General features: G+C 41.6%; 1 protein-coding gene and 1 gene segment (V, D, J or C); one reads left to right on the plus strand and one right to left on the minus strand.

Annotated features, from left to right (window-relative positions):
• Positions 1-20,565, minus strand: part of LOC137373133 (ral guanine nucleotide dissociation stimulator-like 1) — a 212,168-nt gene that overhangs the window by 63,159 nt on the left and 128,444 nt on the right. The window contains exon 1 of one of the 7 annotated variants that reach the window (XR_010975600.1): positions 18,292-18,767. The exons of 2 other annotated variants lie outside the window; for them this stretch is intronic. The gene's annotated coding sequence lies outside the window, so the exon portion shown is untranslated. Of the gene's footprint in view, positions 1-15,137; positions 15,213-15,960; positions 16,460-18,291; positions 18,783-20,565 lie in introns of those variants that run through there. 4 more of the 7 variants (XR_010975604.1, XR_010975603.1, XM_068037987.1 and 1 more) reach the window with 4 other exon arrangements.
• Positions 1-20,565, plus strand: part of LOC137373137 (Ig kappa chain V region Mem5-like) — a 44,624-nt gene that overhangs the window by 17,936 nt on the left and 6,123 nt on the right. Inside the window, 1 exon segment of the V gene segment in view lies at positions 18,055-18,086. Within this exon segment, the coding sequence occupies positions 18,055-18,086 (32 nt within the window).

The raw sequence follows: 20,565 nt of genomic DNA on the forward strand, positions 1-20,565 counted from the left end.
AATGGAAACACAGTCCCACCTCCTGCACTGACACATCCCACAGTTATATATAATATATAATAATGGACACACAGTCCCACCTCCTGGACTGACACATCCCACAGTTATATATAAAAATAATAATGGACACACAGTCCCGCCTCCTGGACTGACACATCCCACAGTTATATATAATATATAATAATGGACACACAGTCCCACCTCCTGGACTGACACATCCCACAGTTATATATAAAAATAATAATGGACACACAGTCCCACCTCCTGTACTGACGCATCCCACAGTTATATATAATATATAATAATGGACACACAGTCCCACCTCCTGTAATGACACATCCCACTGTTATATATAATATATAATAATGGACACACAGTCCCACCTCCTGCACTGACACATCCCACAGTTATATATAATATATAATAATGGACACACAGTCCCACCTCCTGCACTGACACATCCCACAGTTATATATAATATATAATAATGGACACACAGTCCCACCTCCTGGACTGACACATCCCACAGTTATATATAATAAATAATAATGGACACACAGTCCCACCTCCTGTACTGACACATCCCACAGTTATATATAATATATAATAATGGATACACAGTCCCACCTCCTGTACTGACACATCCCACAGGTATATATAATATATAATAATGGACACACAGTCCCACCTCCTGGACTGACACATCCCACAGTTATATATAAAAATAATAATGGACACACAGTCCCACCTCCTGGACTGACACATCCCACAGTTATATATAATATATAATAATGGAAACACAGTCCCACCTCCTGCACTGACACATCCCACAGTTATATATAATATATAATAATGGACACACAGTCCCACCTCCTGTACTGACACATCCCACAGTTATATATAAAAATAATAATGGACACACAGTCCCGCCTCCTGGACTGACACATCCCACAGTTATATATAATATATAATAATGGACACACAGTCCCACCTCCTGGACTGACACATCCCACAGTTATATATAAAAATAATAATGGACACACAGTCCCGCCTCCTGGACTGACACATCCCACAGTTATATATAATATATAATAATGGACACACAGTCCCACCTCCTGGACTGACACATCCCACAGTTATATATAAAAATAATAATGGACACACAGTCCCACCTCCTGGACTGACACATCCCACAGTTATATATAAAAATAATAATGGACACACAGTCCCACCTCCTGTACTGACGCATCCCACAGTTATATATAATATATAATAATGGACACACAGTCCCACCTCCTGTAATGACACATCCCACTGTTATATATAATATATAATAATGGACACACAGTCCCACCTCCTGCACTGACACATCCCACAGTTATATATAATATATAATAATGGACACACAGTCCCACCTCCTGCACTGACACATCCCACAGTTATATATAATATATAATAATGGACACACAGTCCCACCTCCTGTACTGACATGTCCCACAGTTATATATAAAAATAATAATGGACACACAGTCCCACCTCCTGGACTGACACATCCCAGAGTTATATATAATATATAATAATGGACACACAGTCCCACCTCCTGGACTGACACATCCCACAGTTATATATAAAAATAATAATGGACACACAGTCCCACCTCCTGTACTGACACATCCCACTGTTATATATAATATATAATAATGGACACACAGTCCCACCTCCTGTACTGACACATCCCACTGTTATATCTAATATGTAATAATCGACACACAGTCCCACCTCCTGGACTGACACATCCCACAGTTATATATAATATATAATAATGGACACACAGTCCCACCTCCTGCACTGACACATCCCACAGTTATATAGAATATATAATAATGGACACACAGTCCCACCTCCTGCACTGACACATCCCACAGTTATATATAAAAATAATAATGGACACACAGTCCCACCTCCTGGACTGACACATCCCAGAGTTATATATAATATATAATAATGGACACACAGTCCCACCTCCTGCACTGACACATCCCACAGTTATATATAATATATAATAATGGACACACAGACCCACCTCCTGTACTGACACATCCCACAGTTATATATAATATATAATAATGGACACACAGTCCCACCTCCTGGACTGACACATCCCACAGTTATATATAAAAATAATAATGGACACACAGTCCCACCTCCTGCACTGACACATCCCACAGTTATATCTAATATGTAATAATCGACACACAGTCCCACCTCCTGGACTGACACATCCCACAGTTATATATAAAAATAATAATGGACACACAGTCCCACCTCCTGGACTGACACATCCCACAGTTATATATAATATATAATAATGGACACACAGTCCCACCTCCTGCACTGACACATCCCACAGTTATATATAATATATAATAATGGACACACAGTCCCACCTCCTGGACTGACACATCCCACAGTTATATATAAAAATAATAATGGACACACAGTCCCACCTCCTGCACTGACACATCCCACAGTTATATCTAATATGTAATAATCGACACACAGTCCCACCTCCTGGACTGACACATCCCACAGTTATATATAAAAATAATAATCGACACACAGTCCCACCTCCTGGACTGACACATCCCACAGTTATATATAAAAATAATAATGGACACACAGTCCCACCTCCTGGACTGACACATCCCACAGTTATATATAATATATAATAATGGACACACAGTCCCACCTCCTGTACTGACACATCCCACAGTTATATATAATATATAATAATGGACACACAGTCCCACCTCCTGGACTGACACATTCCACAGTTATATATAAAAATAATAATGGACACACAGTCCCACCTCCTGGACTGACACATCCCACAGTTATATATAAAAATAATAATGGACACACAGTCCCACCTCCTGTACTGACACATCCCACAGTTATATATAATATATAATAATGGACACACAGTCCCACCTCCTGGACTGACACATCCCACAGTTATATATAATATATAATAATGGACACACAGTCCCACCTCCTGCACTGACACATCCCACAGTTATATATAATATATAATAATGGACACACAGTCCCACCTCCTGGACTGACACATCCCACAGTTATATATAAAAATAATAATGGACACACAGTCCCATCTCCTGGACTGACACATCCCACAGTTATATATAAAAATAATAATGGACACACAGTCCCACCTCCTGCACTGACACATCCCACAGTTATATATAATATATAATAATGGACACACAGTCCCACCTCCTGTACTAACACATCCCAGAGTTTTTTATAATATATAATAATGGACACACAGTCCCATCTCCTGGACTGACACATCCCACAGTTATATATAAAAATAATAATGGACACACAGTCCCACCTCCTGCACTGACACATCCCACAGTTATATATAATATATAATAATCGACACACAGTCCCACCTCCTGGACTGACACATCCCACAGTTATATATAAAAATAATAATGGACACACAGTCCCACCTCCTGGACTGACACATCCCACAGTTATATATAAAAATAATAATGGACACACGGTCCCACCTCCTGTACTGACACATCCCACAATCATATATAATATGTAATAATCGACACACAGTCCCACCTCCTGTCGTGAAACATCCCACAGTTAGATATAAAAATAATAATGGACACACAGTCCCAACTCCGGTACTGACACATCCCACAGTTATATATAATTTATAATAATGGACACACAGTACCACCTCCTGTACTGACACATCCCACAGTTATATATAATATATAATAATGGACACATAGTCCCACCTCCTGTACTGACATGTCCCACAGTTATATATAAGATATAATAATGGACACACAGTCCCACCTCCTGTATACTGACACATCCCACAGTTATATATATAAATAATAATGGACACACAGTCCCACCTCCTCGACTGACACGTCCCACAGTTATATATAACATATAATAATGGAGACACAGTCCCACCTCCTGTCGTGACACATCCCACAGTTAGATATAATATATAATAATGGACACACAGTCCCACCTCCTGTAGTGACATGTCCGACAGTTATATAGAATATATAACAATGGACACACAGTCCAAACTCCGGTACTGACACGTCCCACAATAATATATCATATATACTCATAGACACACAGTCCCACCTACTGTACTAACACATCCCACAGTTATATATAATATATAATAATGGACACACAGTCTCACCTCCTGTACGGATACATCCCACATTTATATATAATATATAATAATGGACACACAGTCCCACCTCCTGTACTGACACATCCCACAATCATATATAATATATAATAATGGACACACAGTCCCACCTCCTGTACTGACACATCCCACAATCATATATAATATATAATAATGGACACACAGTCCCACCTCCTGCACTGACACATCCCACAGTTATATATAATATATAATAATGGACACACAGTCCCACCTCCCGCACTGACACATCCCACAGTTATATATAATAAATAATAATGGACACACAGTCCCACCTCCTCGACTGACACGTCCCACAGTTATATATAATATATAATAATGGACACACAGTCCCACCTCCTGCACTGACACATCCCACAGTTATATATAATATATAATAATGGACACACAGTCCCACCTCCTGCACTGACACATCCCACAATCATATATAATATATAATAATGGACACACAGTCCCACCTCCTGCACTGACACATCCCACAGTTATATATAATATATAATAATGGACACACAGTCCCACCTCCCGCACTGACACATCCCACAGTTATATATAATAAATAATAATGGACACACAGTCCCACCTCCTCGACTGACACGTCCCACAGTTATGTATAACATATAATAATGGACACACAGTCCCACCTCCTGCACTGACAGATCCCACAGTTATATATAATATATAATAATGGACACACAGTCCCACCTCCTGCACTGACACATCCCACAGTAATATATAAAATATAATAATGGACACACAGTCCCACCTCCTCGACTGACACGTCCCACAGTTATATATAACATATAATAATGGACACACAGTCCCACCTCCCGCACTGACACATCCCACAGTTATACATAATATATAATCATGGACGCACAGTCCCACCTCCTCGACTGACACCTCCCACAGTTATATATAATATTTAATAATGGACACACAGTCCCACCTCCCGCACTGACACATCCCACAGTTATATATAATATATAATAATGGACACACAGTCCCACCTCCCGCACTGACACATCCCACAGTTATATATAATATATAATAATGTACACACAGTCCCACCTCCCGCACTGACACATCCCACAGTTATATATAATATATAATCATGGACGCACAGTCCCACCTCCTCGACTGACACCTCCCACAGTTATATATAATATATAATAATGGACACACAGTCCCACCTCCTGCACTGACACATCCCACAGTTATAAATAATATATAATAATGGACACACAGTCCCACCTCCTGCACTGACACATCCCACAGTTATATATAATATATAATAATGGACGCACAGTCCCACCTGCTGTACTGACACATCCCACAGTTATATATAATATATAATAATGGACACACAGTCCCACCTGCTGTACTGACACATCCCACAGTTATATATAATATATAATAATGGACACACAGTCCCACCTCCCGCACTGACACATCCCACAGTTATATATAATATATAATAATGGACACACAGTCCCACCTCCCGCACTGACACATCCCACAGTTATATATAATATATAATAATGGACACACAGTCCCACCTCCTGCACTGACACATCCCACAGTTATATATAATATATAATAATGGACGCACAGTCCCACCTCCTGTACTGACACATCCCACAGTTATATATAATAAATAATAATGGACACACAGTCCCACCTCCTCGACTGACACGTCCCACAGTTATATATAATATATAATAATGGACACACAGTCCCACCTCCTGCACTGACACATCCCACAGTTATATATAATATATAATAATGGACACACAGTCCCACCTCCTGCACTGACACATCCCACAATCATATATAATATATAATAATGGACACACAGTCCCACCTCCTGCACTGACACGTCCCACAGTTATATATAATATATAATAATGGACACACAGTCCCACCTCCTGCACTGACACATCCCACAGTTATATATAATATATAATAATGGACACACAGTCCCACCTCCTGCACTGACACATCCCACAGTTATATATGATATATAATAATGGACACACAGTCCCACCTCCCGCACTGACACATCCCACAGTTATATATAATATATAATAATGTACACACAGTCCCACCTCCCGCACTGACACATCCCACAGTTATACATAATATATAATCATGGACGCACAGTCCCACCTCCTCGACTGACACCTCCCACAGTTATATATAATATTTAATAATGGACACACAGTCCCACCTCCCGCACTGACACATCCCACAGTTATATATAATATATAATAATGGACACACAGTCCCACCTCCCGCACTGACACATCCCACAGTTATATATAATATATAATAATGTACACACAGTCCCACCTCCCGCACTGACACATCCCACAGTTATATATAATATATAATCATGGACGCACAGTCCCACCTCCTCGACTGACACCTCCCACAGTTATATATAATATATAATAATGGACACACAGTCCCACCTCCTGCACTGACACATCCCACAGTTATAAATAATATATAATAATGGACACACAGTCCCACCTCCTGCACTGACACATCCCACAGTTATATATAATATATAATAATGAACGCACAGTCCCACCTGCTGTACTGACACATCCCACAGTTATATATAATATATAATAATGGACACACAGTCCCACCTCCTGTACTGACACATCCCACAGTTATATATAATATATAATAATGGACACACAGTCCCACCTCCCGCACTGACACATCCCACAGTTATATATAATATATAATAATGGACACACAGTCCCACCTCCCGCACTGACACATCCCACAGTTATATATAATATATAATAATGGACACACAGTCCCACCTCCTGCACTGACACATCCCACAGTTATATATAATATATAATAATGGACGCACAGTCCCACCTCCTGTACTGACACATCCCACAGTTATATATAATATATAATAATGGACACACAGTCCCACCTCCTGTACTGACACATCCCACAGTTATATATAATATATAATAATGGACACACAGTCCCACCTCCCGCACTGACACATCCCACAGTTATATATAATATATAATAATGGACACACAGTCCCACCTCCCGCACTGACACATCCCACAGTTATATATAATATATAATAATGGACACACAGTCCCACCTCCTGCACTGACACATCCCACAGTTATATATAATATATAATAATGGACACACAGTCCCACCTCCCGCACTGACACATCCACAGTTATATATAATATATAATAATGGACACACAGTCCCACCTCCCGCACTGACACATCCACAGTTATATATAATATATAATAATGGACACACAGTCCCACCTCCTGTACTGACACATCCCACAGTTATATATAATATATAATAATGGACACACAGTCCCACCTCCCGCACTGACACATCCCACAGTTATATATAATATATAATAATGGACACACAGTCCCACCTCCTGCACTGACACATCCCACAGTTATATATAATTTATAATAATGAACACACAGTCCCAACCCCTGCACTGACACGTCCCACAGTTATATATCATATATAATAATGAACACACAGTCCCAACCCCTGCACTGACACGTCCCACAGTTATATATAATATATAATAATGAACACACAGTCCCAACCCCTGCATTGACACGTCCCACAGTTATATATAATATATAATAATGAACACACAGTCCCAGCCCCTGCACTGACACGTCCCACAGTTATATATAATATATAATAATGGATACACAGTCCCACCTCCTGCACTGACGCAGCCCACAGTTATATATAATATATAATAATCGACACACTGTCCCACCTCCTGCACTGACACATCCCACAGTTATATATAATATATATTAATGGACACACAGTCCCACCTCCCGCACTGACACATCCCACAGTTATATATAATATATAATAATGGACACACAGTCCCACCTCCCGCACTGACACATCCCACAGTTATATATAATATATAATAATGAACACACAGTCCCACCTCCCGCACTGACACATCCCACAGTTATATATAATATATAATAATGAACACACAGTCCCAACCCCTGCACTGACACGTCCCACAGTTATATATAATACATATTAATGAACACACAGTCCCACCTGCTGTACTGACGCATCCCACAGTTATATATAATATATAATAATGAACACACAGTCCCAACCCCTGCACTGACACGTCCCACAGTTATATATAATATATAATAATGGACACACAGTCCCACCTCCTGAACTGACACGTCCCACAGTTATATATAATATATAATAATGAACACACAGTCCCAACCCCTGCACTGACACGTCCCACAGTTACATATAATATATAATAATGAACACACAGTCCCAACCCCTGCATTGACACGTCCCACAGTTATATATAATATATAATAATGAACACACAGTCCCAACCCCTGCACTGACACGTCCCACAGTTATATATAATATATAATAATGAACACACAGTCCCAACCCCTGCATTGACACGTCCCACAGTTATATATAATATATAATAATGAACACACAGTCCCAACCCCTGCATTGACACGTCCCACAGTTATATATAATATATAATAATGAACACACAGTCCCAACCCCTGCATTGACACGTCCCACAGTTATATATAATATATAATAATGAACACACAGTCCCAACCCCTGCATTGACACGTCCCACAGTTATATATAATATATAATAATGAACACACAGTCCCAACCCCTGCATTGACACGTCCCACAGTTATATATAATATATAATAATGAACACACAGTCCCAACCCCTGCACTGACACGTCCCACAGTTATATATAATATATAATAATGAACACACAGTCCCAACCCCTGCACTGACACGTCCCACAGTTATATATAATATATAATAATGAACACACAGTCCCAACCCCTGCATTGACACGTCCCACAGTTATATATAATATATAATAATGAACACACAGTCCCAGCCCCTGCACTGACACGTCCCACAGTTATATATAATATATAATAATGGATACACAGTCCCACCTCCTGCACTGACGCAGCCCACAGTTATATATAATATATAATAATCGACACACTGTCCCACCTCCTGCACTGACACATCCCACAGTTATATATAATATATATTAATGGACACACAGTCCCACCTCCCGCACTGACACATCCCACATTTATATATAATATATAATAATGGACACACAGTCCCACCTCCCGCACTGACACATCCCACAGTTATATATAATATATAATAATGAACACACAGTCCCACCTCCCGCACTGACACATCCCACAGTTATATATAATATATAATAATGAACACACAGTCCCAACCCCTGCACTGACACGTCCCACAGTTATATATAATACATATTAATGAACACACAGTCCCACCTGCTGTACTGACGCATCCCACAGTTATATATAATATATAATAATGAACACACAGTCCCAACCCCTGCACTGACACGTCCCACAGTTATATATAATATATAATAATGGATACACAGTCCCACCTCCTGCACTGACGCATCCCACAGTTATATATAATATATAATAATCGACACACAGTCCCACCTCCTGTACTGACACATCCCACAGTTATATATAATATATAATAATGAACACACAGTCCCACCTCCTGTACTGACACATCCCACTGTTATATATAATATATAATAATGGACACACAGTCCCACCTCCTGTACTGACAAATCCCACAGTTATATACAATATATAATAATGGACACACAGTCCCACCTCCTGTACTGACACATCCCACAGTTATATATAATATATGATAATGGACACACAGTCCCACCACCTGCAATGACACATCCCACAGTTATATATAATATATAATAATGGACACACAGTCCCACCACCTGCAATGAAACATCCCACAGTTATATATAATATATAATAATGGACACACAGTCCCACCTCCTGTACTGACACATCACACAGTTATATATAATATATAATAATGGACACACAGTCCCACCTCCTGTACTGACACATCCCACAGTTATATATAATATATAATAATGGACACACAGTCCCACTTCCCGCACTGACACATCCCACAGTTATATATAATATATAATAATGGACACACAGTCCCACCTCCTGTACTGACACATCACACAGTTATATATAATATATAATAATGGACACACAGTCCCACCTCCTGTACTGACACATCCCACAGTTATATATAATATATAATAATGGACACACAGTCCCACCTCCTGCACTGACACATCCCACAGTTATATATCATAAATAAAAATGGACACACAGTCCTACCTCCTGTACTGACACATCCCACAGTTATATATAATATATAATAATGGACACACAGTCCCACCTCCTGGACTGACACATCCCACAGTTATATATAATATATAATAATGGACACACAGTCCCACCTCCGGTACTGACAAATCCCACAGTTATTTACAATATATAATAATGGACACACAGTCCCACCTCCTGCACTGACACATCCCACAGTTATATATAATATATAATAATTGACACACAGTCCCACCTCCGGTACTGACAAATCCCACAGTTATATATAATATATAATAATGGACACACAGTCCCACCTCCTGCACTGACACATCCCACAGTTATATATAATATATGATAATGGACACACAGTCCCACCACCTGCAATGACATATCCCACAGTTATATATAATATATAACAATGGACACACAGTCCCACCTCCTGTACTGACACATCCCACAGTTTTTTATCATATATGATAATGGACACACAGTCCCACCACCTGCAATGACACATCCCACATTTATATATAATATATAATAATGGAGACACAGTCCCACCTCCTGTCGTGAAACATCCCACAGTTAGATATAAAAATAATAATGGACACACAGTCCCACCTCCGGTACTGACACATCCCACAGTTATATATATAAATAATAATGGACACACATTCCCACCTCCTGTACGGATACATCCCTCATTTATATATAATATATAATAATGGAGACACAGTCCCACCTCCTGTAGTGACACATCCCACAGTTAGATATAATATATAATAATGGACACACAGTCCCACCTCCTGTAGTGACATGTCCGACAGTTATATAGAATATATAACAATGGACACACAGTCCAAACTCCGGTACTGACACGTCCCACAATAATATATAACATATACTCATAGACACACAGTCCCACCTCCTGCACTGACACATCCCACAGTTATATATAAAAATAATAATGGACACACAGTCCCACCTCCTGCACTGACACATCCCACAATAATATATTATATAGAACAATGGACACACAGTCCCACCTCCTGTACTGACACATCCCACAGTTATATATAATATTTGATAATGGACACACAGTCCCACCACCTGCAATGACACATCCCACAGTTATATATAATATATAATAATGGACACACAGTCCCACCTCCTGTACTGACACATCCCACAGTTTTTTATAATATATGATAATGGACACACAGTCCCACCTCCTGGACTGACACATCCCACAGTTATATATAATATATAATAATGGACACACAGTCCCACCTCCTGTACTGACACATCCCACAGTTATATATAATATTTGATAATGGACACACAGTCCCACCACCTGCAATGACACATCCCACATTTATATATAATATATAATAATGAACACACAGTCCCACCTCCTGTCGTGAAACATCCCACAGTTAGATATAAAAATAATAATGGAGACACAGTCCCACCTCCGGTACTGACACATCCCACAGTTAGATATAAAAATAATAATGGACACACAGTCCCACCTCCTGTACTGACACATCCCACAATCATATATAATATATAATAATGGACACACAGTCCCACCTCCTGTACTGACACATCCCAGACTTATATATAATAAATAATAATGGACACACAGTCCCACCTCCTGGACTGACACATCCCACAGTTATATATAATATATAATAATGGACACACAATCCCACCTCCTGTACTGACACATCCCACAATCATATATAATATATAATAATGGACACACAGTCCCACCTCCTGTACTGACACATCCCACAATCATATATAATATATAATAATGGACACACAGTCCCACCTCCTGCACTGACACATCCCACAGTTATATATAATATATAATAATGGACACACAGTCCCACCTCCTGTACTGACACATCCCACAGTTATATATAATATATAATAATGGACACACAGTCCCACCTCCCGCACTGACACATCCCACAGTTATATATAATAAATAATAATGGACACACAGTCCCACCTCCTCGACTGACACGTCCCACAGTTATATATAATATATACTAATGGACACACAGTCCCACCTCCTGCACTGACACATCCCACAGTTATATATAATATATAATAATGGACACACAGTCCCACCTCCTGCACTGACACATCCCACAGTTATATATGATATATAATAATGGACACACAGTCCCACCTCCCGCACTGACACATCCCACAGTTATATATAATATATAATAATGTACACACAGTCCCACCTCCCGCACTGACACATCCCACAGTTATACATAATATATAATAATGGACACACAGTCCCACCTCCCGCACTGACACATCCCACAGTTATATATAATATATAATAATGGACACACAGTCCCACCTCCTGCACTGACACATCCCACAGTTATAAATAATATATAATAATGGACACACAGTCCCACCTCCTGCACTGACACATCCCACAGTTATATATAATATATAATAATGGACGCACAGTCCCACCTGCTGTACTGACACATCCCACAGTTATATATAATATATAATAATGGACACACAGTCCCACCTCCTGTACTGACACATCCCACAGTTATATATAATATATAATAATGGACACACAGTCCCACCTCCCGCACTGACACATCCCACAGTTATATATAATATATAATAATGGACACACAGTCCCACCTCCTGTACTGACACATCCCACAGTTATATATAATATATAATAATGGACACACAGTCCCACCTCACGCACTGACACATCCCACAGTTATATATAATATATAATAATGGACACACAGTCCCACCTCCTGTACTGACACATCCCACAGTTATATATAATATATAATAATGGACGCACAGTCCCACCTCCTGCACTGACACATCCCACAGTTATATATAATATATAATAATGGACGCACAGTCCCACCTCCTGTACTGACACATCCCACAGTTATATATAATACATAATAATGGACACACAGTCCCACCTCCTGCACTGACACATCCCACAGTTATATATAATATATAATAATGGACGCACAGTCCCACCTCCCGCACTGACACATCCCACAGTTATATATAATATATAATAATGGACACACAGTCCCACCTCCTGTACTGACACATCCCACAGTTATATATAATATATAATAATGGACACACAGTCCCACCTCCTGTACTGACACATCCCACAGTTATATATAATATATCATAATGGACACACAGTCCCACCTCCCGCACTGACACATCCCACAGTTATATATAATTTATAATAATGGACACACAGTCCCACCTCCCGCACTGACACATCCACAGTTATATATAATATATAATAATGGACACACAGTCCCACCTCCTGCACTGACACATCCCACAGTTATATATAATATATAATAATGGACGCACAGTCCCACCTCCCGCACTGACACATCCCACAGTTATATATAATATATAATAATGGACACACAGTCCCACCTCCTGTACTGACACATCCCACAGTTATATATAATATATAATAATGGACACACAGTCCCACCTCCTGTACTGACACATCCCACAGTTATATATAATATATCATAATGGACACACAGTCCCACCTCCCGCACTGACACATCCCACAGTTATATATAATATATAATAATGGACACACAGTCCCACCTCCTGCACTGACACATCCCACAGTTATATATAATATATAATAATGGACACACAGTCCCACCTCCCGCACTGACACATCCACAGTTATATATAATATATAATAATGGACACACAGTCCCACCTCCCGCACTGACACATCCCACAGTTATATATAATATATAATAATGGACACACAGTCCCACCTCCTGTACTGACACATCCACAGTTATATATAATATATCATAATGGACACACAGTCCCACCTCCCGCACTGACACATCCCACAGTTATATATAATATATAATAATGGACACACAGTCCCACCTCCTGCACTGACACATCCCACAGTTATATATAATATATAATAATGGACACACAGTCCCACCTCCCGCACTGACACATCCACAGTTATATATAATATATAATAATGGACACACAGTCCCACCTCCCGCACTGACACATCCCACAGTTATATATAATATATAATAATGGACACACAGTCCCACCTCCTGTTCTGACACATCACACATTTATATATAATATATAATAATGGACACACAGTCCCACCTCCTGTACTGACACATCCCACAGTTATATATAATATATAATAATGGACACACAGTCCCACCTCCTGCACTGACACATCCCACAGTTATATATAATATATAATAATGGACACACAGTCCCACCTCCTGTTCTGACACATCACACATTTATATATAATATATAATAATGGACACACAGACCCACCTCCTGTTCTGACACATCACACATTTATAAATAATATATAATAATGGACATAGTCCCACCTCCCGCACTGACACATCCACAGTTATATTTATTATATCATAAACAGACGGTGTATTAAAACAGTTGCTTCAATCTCCTGTCTTACCTATCTGGGAAATATTTGCTGTTTTGTGCATTGCTGCCACATGTGTCGATGAGAGTGTTGACAGAAACATTCCCCTGAACGGTGTGAGGAATTGGGAAAGGATGGAGGAGTTTAGAGAGGACTAGGAGCTGCTTTCTTCATCAGTGAGAATCTCACAGCTCTGGAGATTTGACATTTTGCTTCATTCGATTCTCTCTGGGTTCTCGTGGAGTCGCTTCATGAGCAAAGACTAATTATTGATCATTATTATTGACCCCCCATCCCAGGTCAGACACCCCAGGTCAGTTACTATGGAAACAGGTTTCTTCTCATCTGATTGGACAATCTGGTTGACACAATTTTCACCAATCAAAATCCAATTTAGAAAAGTGTCGAAATGAATAAAACTGAAATCATAAATAGAAAGCAAACTGAACAAATTAAAGCCTGATTTTATTTTCACTATCCACTACAGTCTCCTGTCCCTGTGGTGCCCACTGCAGCCTGAAGGCCTCAAGTGACACAGCAGACACCCCCTGCTCCTTCTCCAGGGCCACCCGGGTGGGGATAATGCCATGGTAGAGAGACTGGCAGCCAGTGCCACCACCCCCATGGGTCCCATCCAACTCGGGCCTGTGGATGGACACCTTGGCCAGGCCCAGGAGCAGACCCACGAGGAGGGGCCTCCAACCTGCCCACTCCCCTCTACACTGGGTGGCCAAAGATCAGGAGCGTGGGCCTGAATTAGAACCAGAGGATGAGGAGCAGCCCCTTCAAATAATGGAACAGGGGCCACAACCTCTCCCACTCCATGTAGACATGATCCACTGACTCTGAAACTCACTGTTTTCAAATGGTCCATGAGGAAGAGCAGAGTCAGCAACAGAAACATCACATTTACAGAAACACCCCTCCCCTTTTTTCCAGGGCACAGGCAGGTGAGCTCGGTTTGCTGGGAGATTTTCATTTTCCAGGAATTGAGTGGCTCCAGGCTTTTCCATCTGATGTGGTGGGAAGAGCAGCTGGAAGATTTATCATCGACAAGTAGAATTCCCAACTTTCCCAAGCACGGCAGCATGGAATTCAGACAGAGAGAGAGAGTGAAACAGAGACAGTAGGAGAGAGAGAGAAACAGAGACAGTGGGAGAGAGAGAATGACAGAAAGAGAGACATTGGGGGAGAGAGTGAGATAAAGAGAGACAGTGAGAGAGAGAGAGAGAGAGAGAGAAAGTGCTAGAGAGAGACAGATAGAGAGAGAGAAAGAGTGAGAGAAAGAGAGTGAGATAGAGAGAGGGAGAGAGAGAGAGAGTGAGAGAAAGAGAGAGAGGGAGATAGTGAGATAGACAGAGGGAAAGAGCACTAACCACTAACCACTGACCACCTCCAGGCGCGTATCCATTGTCTCTCGAGATAAGGAGGCCCAAAAGAAGAGCACAAGAGGGACAGCGTGAGAGAGAGAGATGGCTGGTTGTCCCAGTGGACATTGGGACTCTGACGTCTGGCCTATATGAGGGTCCCGAGCCTGCCCATGTCATCAGCACTCGCCGGAGCAACTTTCTGGGAGGCAGCCTCCTAATTGGTCACCTCCACACTCACTGTCCTATGAATGATGGCGGTCAGGCTCCCGAGCCTGCAGGCCCAATCAGAGGGCCCACAGTGATGTCAGGCTGGCAGCTCCACCGGGAGAGGTGGGCCCTGCTGAAACAGGCAGGCGAGAGTGAGGGCCCCTCAACATGGAGATGCCCTCGGCTGCCTGCAGAGGAATAGTAAAATAAAAAGGGCTGAAGCCAGTTGGGCCATCAGGTTGAAGAGGGTTAGGATTAGGAAACTCCTCCACAGGATTATTCACAGGCGGGACTGCAGCTTTTCATCCCTGTAGCTCATTGGGACATAGAGTCTCCGTCTCCGATGGTCCCCTGGCCTGCTGCCGGGAGGGCTCCTCCATTGAGCTGGCGGCCTCCACACTCAGGGGTGGGGAGGCCGCTCCGACATTGGTAAAATACCAGCACCGGCTCAAAATGGCCCCTAAATGTGAACTTCATTGCTCTAATTGTCTGCCCATCTGCATGGAGCCAGCAGATGACCGGTTCCCAGTACACCCATGGGAAAGTAACCCGGAGGCGGGAATGTGTCAGGGAGCCATGTTGACACAGCTCGTCGTATTTTTCCCAGTCCTGCCCAACCTCCAAATGAGAACCCCGTCTCCATGGCACCGGGAGAATTCATCCCAGTCTGTTAGAGACAGAGAGAGAGAAAGTGAGAGAGAGAGAAAGAGAGAGAGAGTGAGAGGGAGAAAAAGAGAGACAGAGTGAGAAAGAGAGACAAAGTGAGAGAGTGAGAGAGAGAGAAAGAGAGAGATAGTGAGAGGGAGAAAAAGAGAGACAGAGTGAGACTGAATGAGAGAGAGTGAGAGTGGGAAAGAGAGAGAGAGTGAGAGAGAGAGAAAGAGAGAGACAGTGAGAGGGAGAAAAAGAGAGACAGAGTGAGGGAGTGAGAGAGATTGAGAAAGAGAGACAGAGTGAGTGAGGGAAAGAGAGAGACAGATTGAGAGAGAGTGTGAGAGAGAGAGAGCGTGTGACAGAGACAGAGTAACAGGGAGTGAGAGAGAGGGACATAATGAGAGAGTGAAAGAGACAGAGTGAGAGAAAACAATGAGAGAGAGACAGAATGTGAGAGAAACCCAAAGTAGCAGAGACAGAGTGTGACACACTGTGAACGACACACACAGACAGACAGACAGAAGCACACATAGAGACAGAGACAAATAGATACATATAGAGAGAGTGTGCGAGACAGAGACACACATACACACAGGCAAAGAGCGACAGAGAGAGAGACACAGTGACAGTGAAAGACAGAGAGAGGGTGAGAGTGAGTGAGTGAAACAGAGAGCAGAGGATATTGTACAGCCCCTGCACTGGAAGCTGTCAGTGTGGTTTACGTTCGGTAAAGGAACCAAGCTTAGACTGAGTAAGTAAACCTCAATCCTCTGTTACTAATCCTTTAAATACAAAACTTTCTAAAACACAAATGCTGAATAGTGGAAGGTGTTAGAAAGGAGCTCCAGTCAATGAAATGGTTCATTGAAGAGCACTGTGTATAACAGGGTGCCCAGCTGTATTTCTTTAGTTACATTCCCCCTTTAACCAGCAAGATATAAGTAACCAACTTTTACCGAGTGTGTAGAGGAGATCTGGACGTTTGCAGACTGTGGTCACATTCCTGCTCCATGGTGTGAAATCCCTCACTGGACTCCTGCCAGTCTCAGTGTGAGCTCTGGGTCTCTGTCACAGTCTCTGATATAACTGATCTCAGCACCAGCACAGTGAGACACCGAGGTCCCACCTCCCCCAGCTTTAACTCTGCTCTGTCCACTCCCTGCTTATCTCTTGTCAAAGTTCTGATGAAAAACAATGACAGCAGGGCTCCCAATCCAGTGGCTTCAGTGTTCCAGGGTTTTGGGGAAACTCTCAGTTGCTTTGTCTTTGGGTCGAGTTCAGGTCGATTGTTCTGACCAGGTGATGAAAGTCTCTCGGGGTCTTTCACAGCCTTCACCTGGTCTTACTGTAACAAGATTTAATTTGAAACACACTGTGTTTTGAGCTCCTTCTCGGTGAATCCTTGTTCACCGCTTTCCAATTGTGAGGCAAAGAAATGAGCACAAACAGGTTTTCTTAGGTTTAAAGAAGAAAGGTGAAATTTATTAAAACTTAAACTAAAACTCTAATTCAGTTAACGCGTACGGATACACGCCCCGCCCCACGCTAGCATGCATATGCGATACACACATGCAAATAGAGATAGAAAAGAGCAGAAGAAAAATAAAGTGCAGAGGTTTGAGGCAATCTCTGAAGAGAGTTTTTGTTACTGTGCTTCGAGCTCACTGTAGTCCTTGCTTGTCGGTAGATCTTGCTTTTCATTGGGGCCCAGTATTCTTCTTAAACCTTGTTCACTGTGGGAGACTTTTCCCTCTTGCGGTTCATATGTCTTCAATGATTTCTGAAGCTGGTGAGAGAGATGAAAGCCGACGGGAGAGAGACAGTGGCAAGCCAGCCATGAAAAGTCTTTTCAGTCCAGGAGCAAACAGCTTTCTGAGTTCAAATTCTCTGTGGCAAGTTCAAATTTAAAAAACTACAACAGCCAGTTAGTCATGTGACTAAACTGGTCTGGCCATGTCCGATGGTGTAGTCGGCCATCTTAGCAGTCAAGCTGGAATGGGAGCTCCTCCACCCTCAATGTCTGGTAATCAAAAGTCCATTGTGGATTGAATTTGTCAGGAAATGGTCTTTTGTCCCTTCCAAGTACTGTCTGTTATTATGCCAATGTCTTTCCAGTCAAGGGCGTGGTGCTGTTTTTTAAAAACAAGTTCTTTCTTTACTCCAGCAACAGATTAAAAAGCAGTGTTCATATGGTGAAATTAATGTGCCTCATTCTTGGCAGGTGGGGGCCTGCATGACACTGATATTTATCTCTGAACCGACGTCACTGAAAATGTTCATTTACCTCATTGCTGTTTGTGGGATCTTGCTGTGCACAAATTGTCTGCCACATTTCCTACATTCCAACAGTGACTGCTCTTTAAACAAGTCCTTCATTGTCTGTAAATGACTTTGGGAGGTCCTGAGGTGTGAAATACTCGATATAAATACAAGTCTTTCTTTTCTTTTTATTAACCGGGAGCTCCCACAATACCCTGTTGATTAAAGCTGAACCCAGCAGAAAATCCACAGAAAACTGACTAATGTTTGTCTGATTTGTCTGTGTGTTTATTAGACATGACTGAGCAGATAGCAAGAGTTTCAGCAGCAACAAAGGTGTCACTCTAGTGCCCCTCCCACTTTCCCCATCGACTTACATAATACTTACAGGGAAAGGGCTCAGCATCTGCCATCGACTGGTTAAATGTCACCCCTCTAGACTACAGGTCTCCCGCAATCTGCTCTCCATCTCTCTCCTGAAGGCACTATCTCTGGCTGGGGCACAGCTCCACCCTCCCCAAGTGGCCTCATTCCTCCAAGTGTGAGCCGGGAGGTTGAGAATGGCAGACTATTCGACTGTGAGGTGTTAGTGTTGTCTCAGTGGGTAACACTCTCACCTCTGAGTCAGAATGTCGTGGCTTCAGGTCCCACTCCAGAGACTGGAGCACATAATCCAGGCTGACACTGCAGTGCAGTATTGAGGGAGTGCTGCATTGTCAGAGGTGCTGTCTTTCAGATGAGACAAACTGACGTCTGCCCTCTCAGGTGAATGTAAAGGATCCCACTGCACTATTAGAAGAGCAGGGGAATTCTCCTCGGTGTCCTGGACAATGTTTATCATTCAACCAACAGCACTGAAAATCAGATTATCTGCTCATTATCACTCAGCTGTCTGGGATCTTGCTGTGCACAATTGGCCATAAAACACTTTGGGACATTCTGAGGTGGTGACAGGCACTATAGAAATGCAA

This window comes from Heterodontus francisci, chromosome 8 (genome assembly GCF_036365525.1).
Source record: "Heterodontus francisci isolate sHetFra1 chromosome 8, sHetFra1.hap1, whole genome shotgun sequence".
NCBI classification, from domain to species: Eukaryota; Metazoa; Chordata; class Chondrichthyes; order Heterodontiformes; family Heterodontidae; genus Heterodontus; species Heterodontus francisci.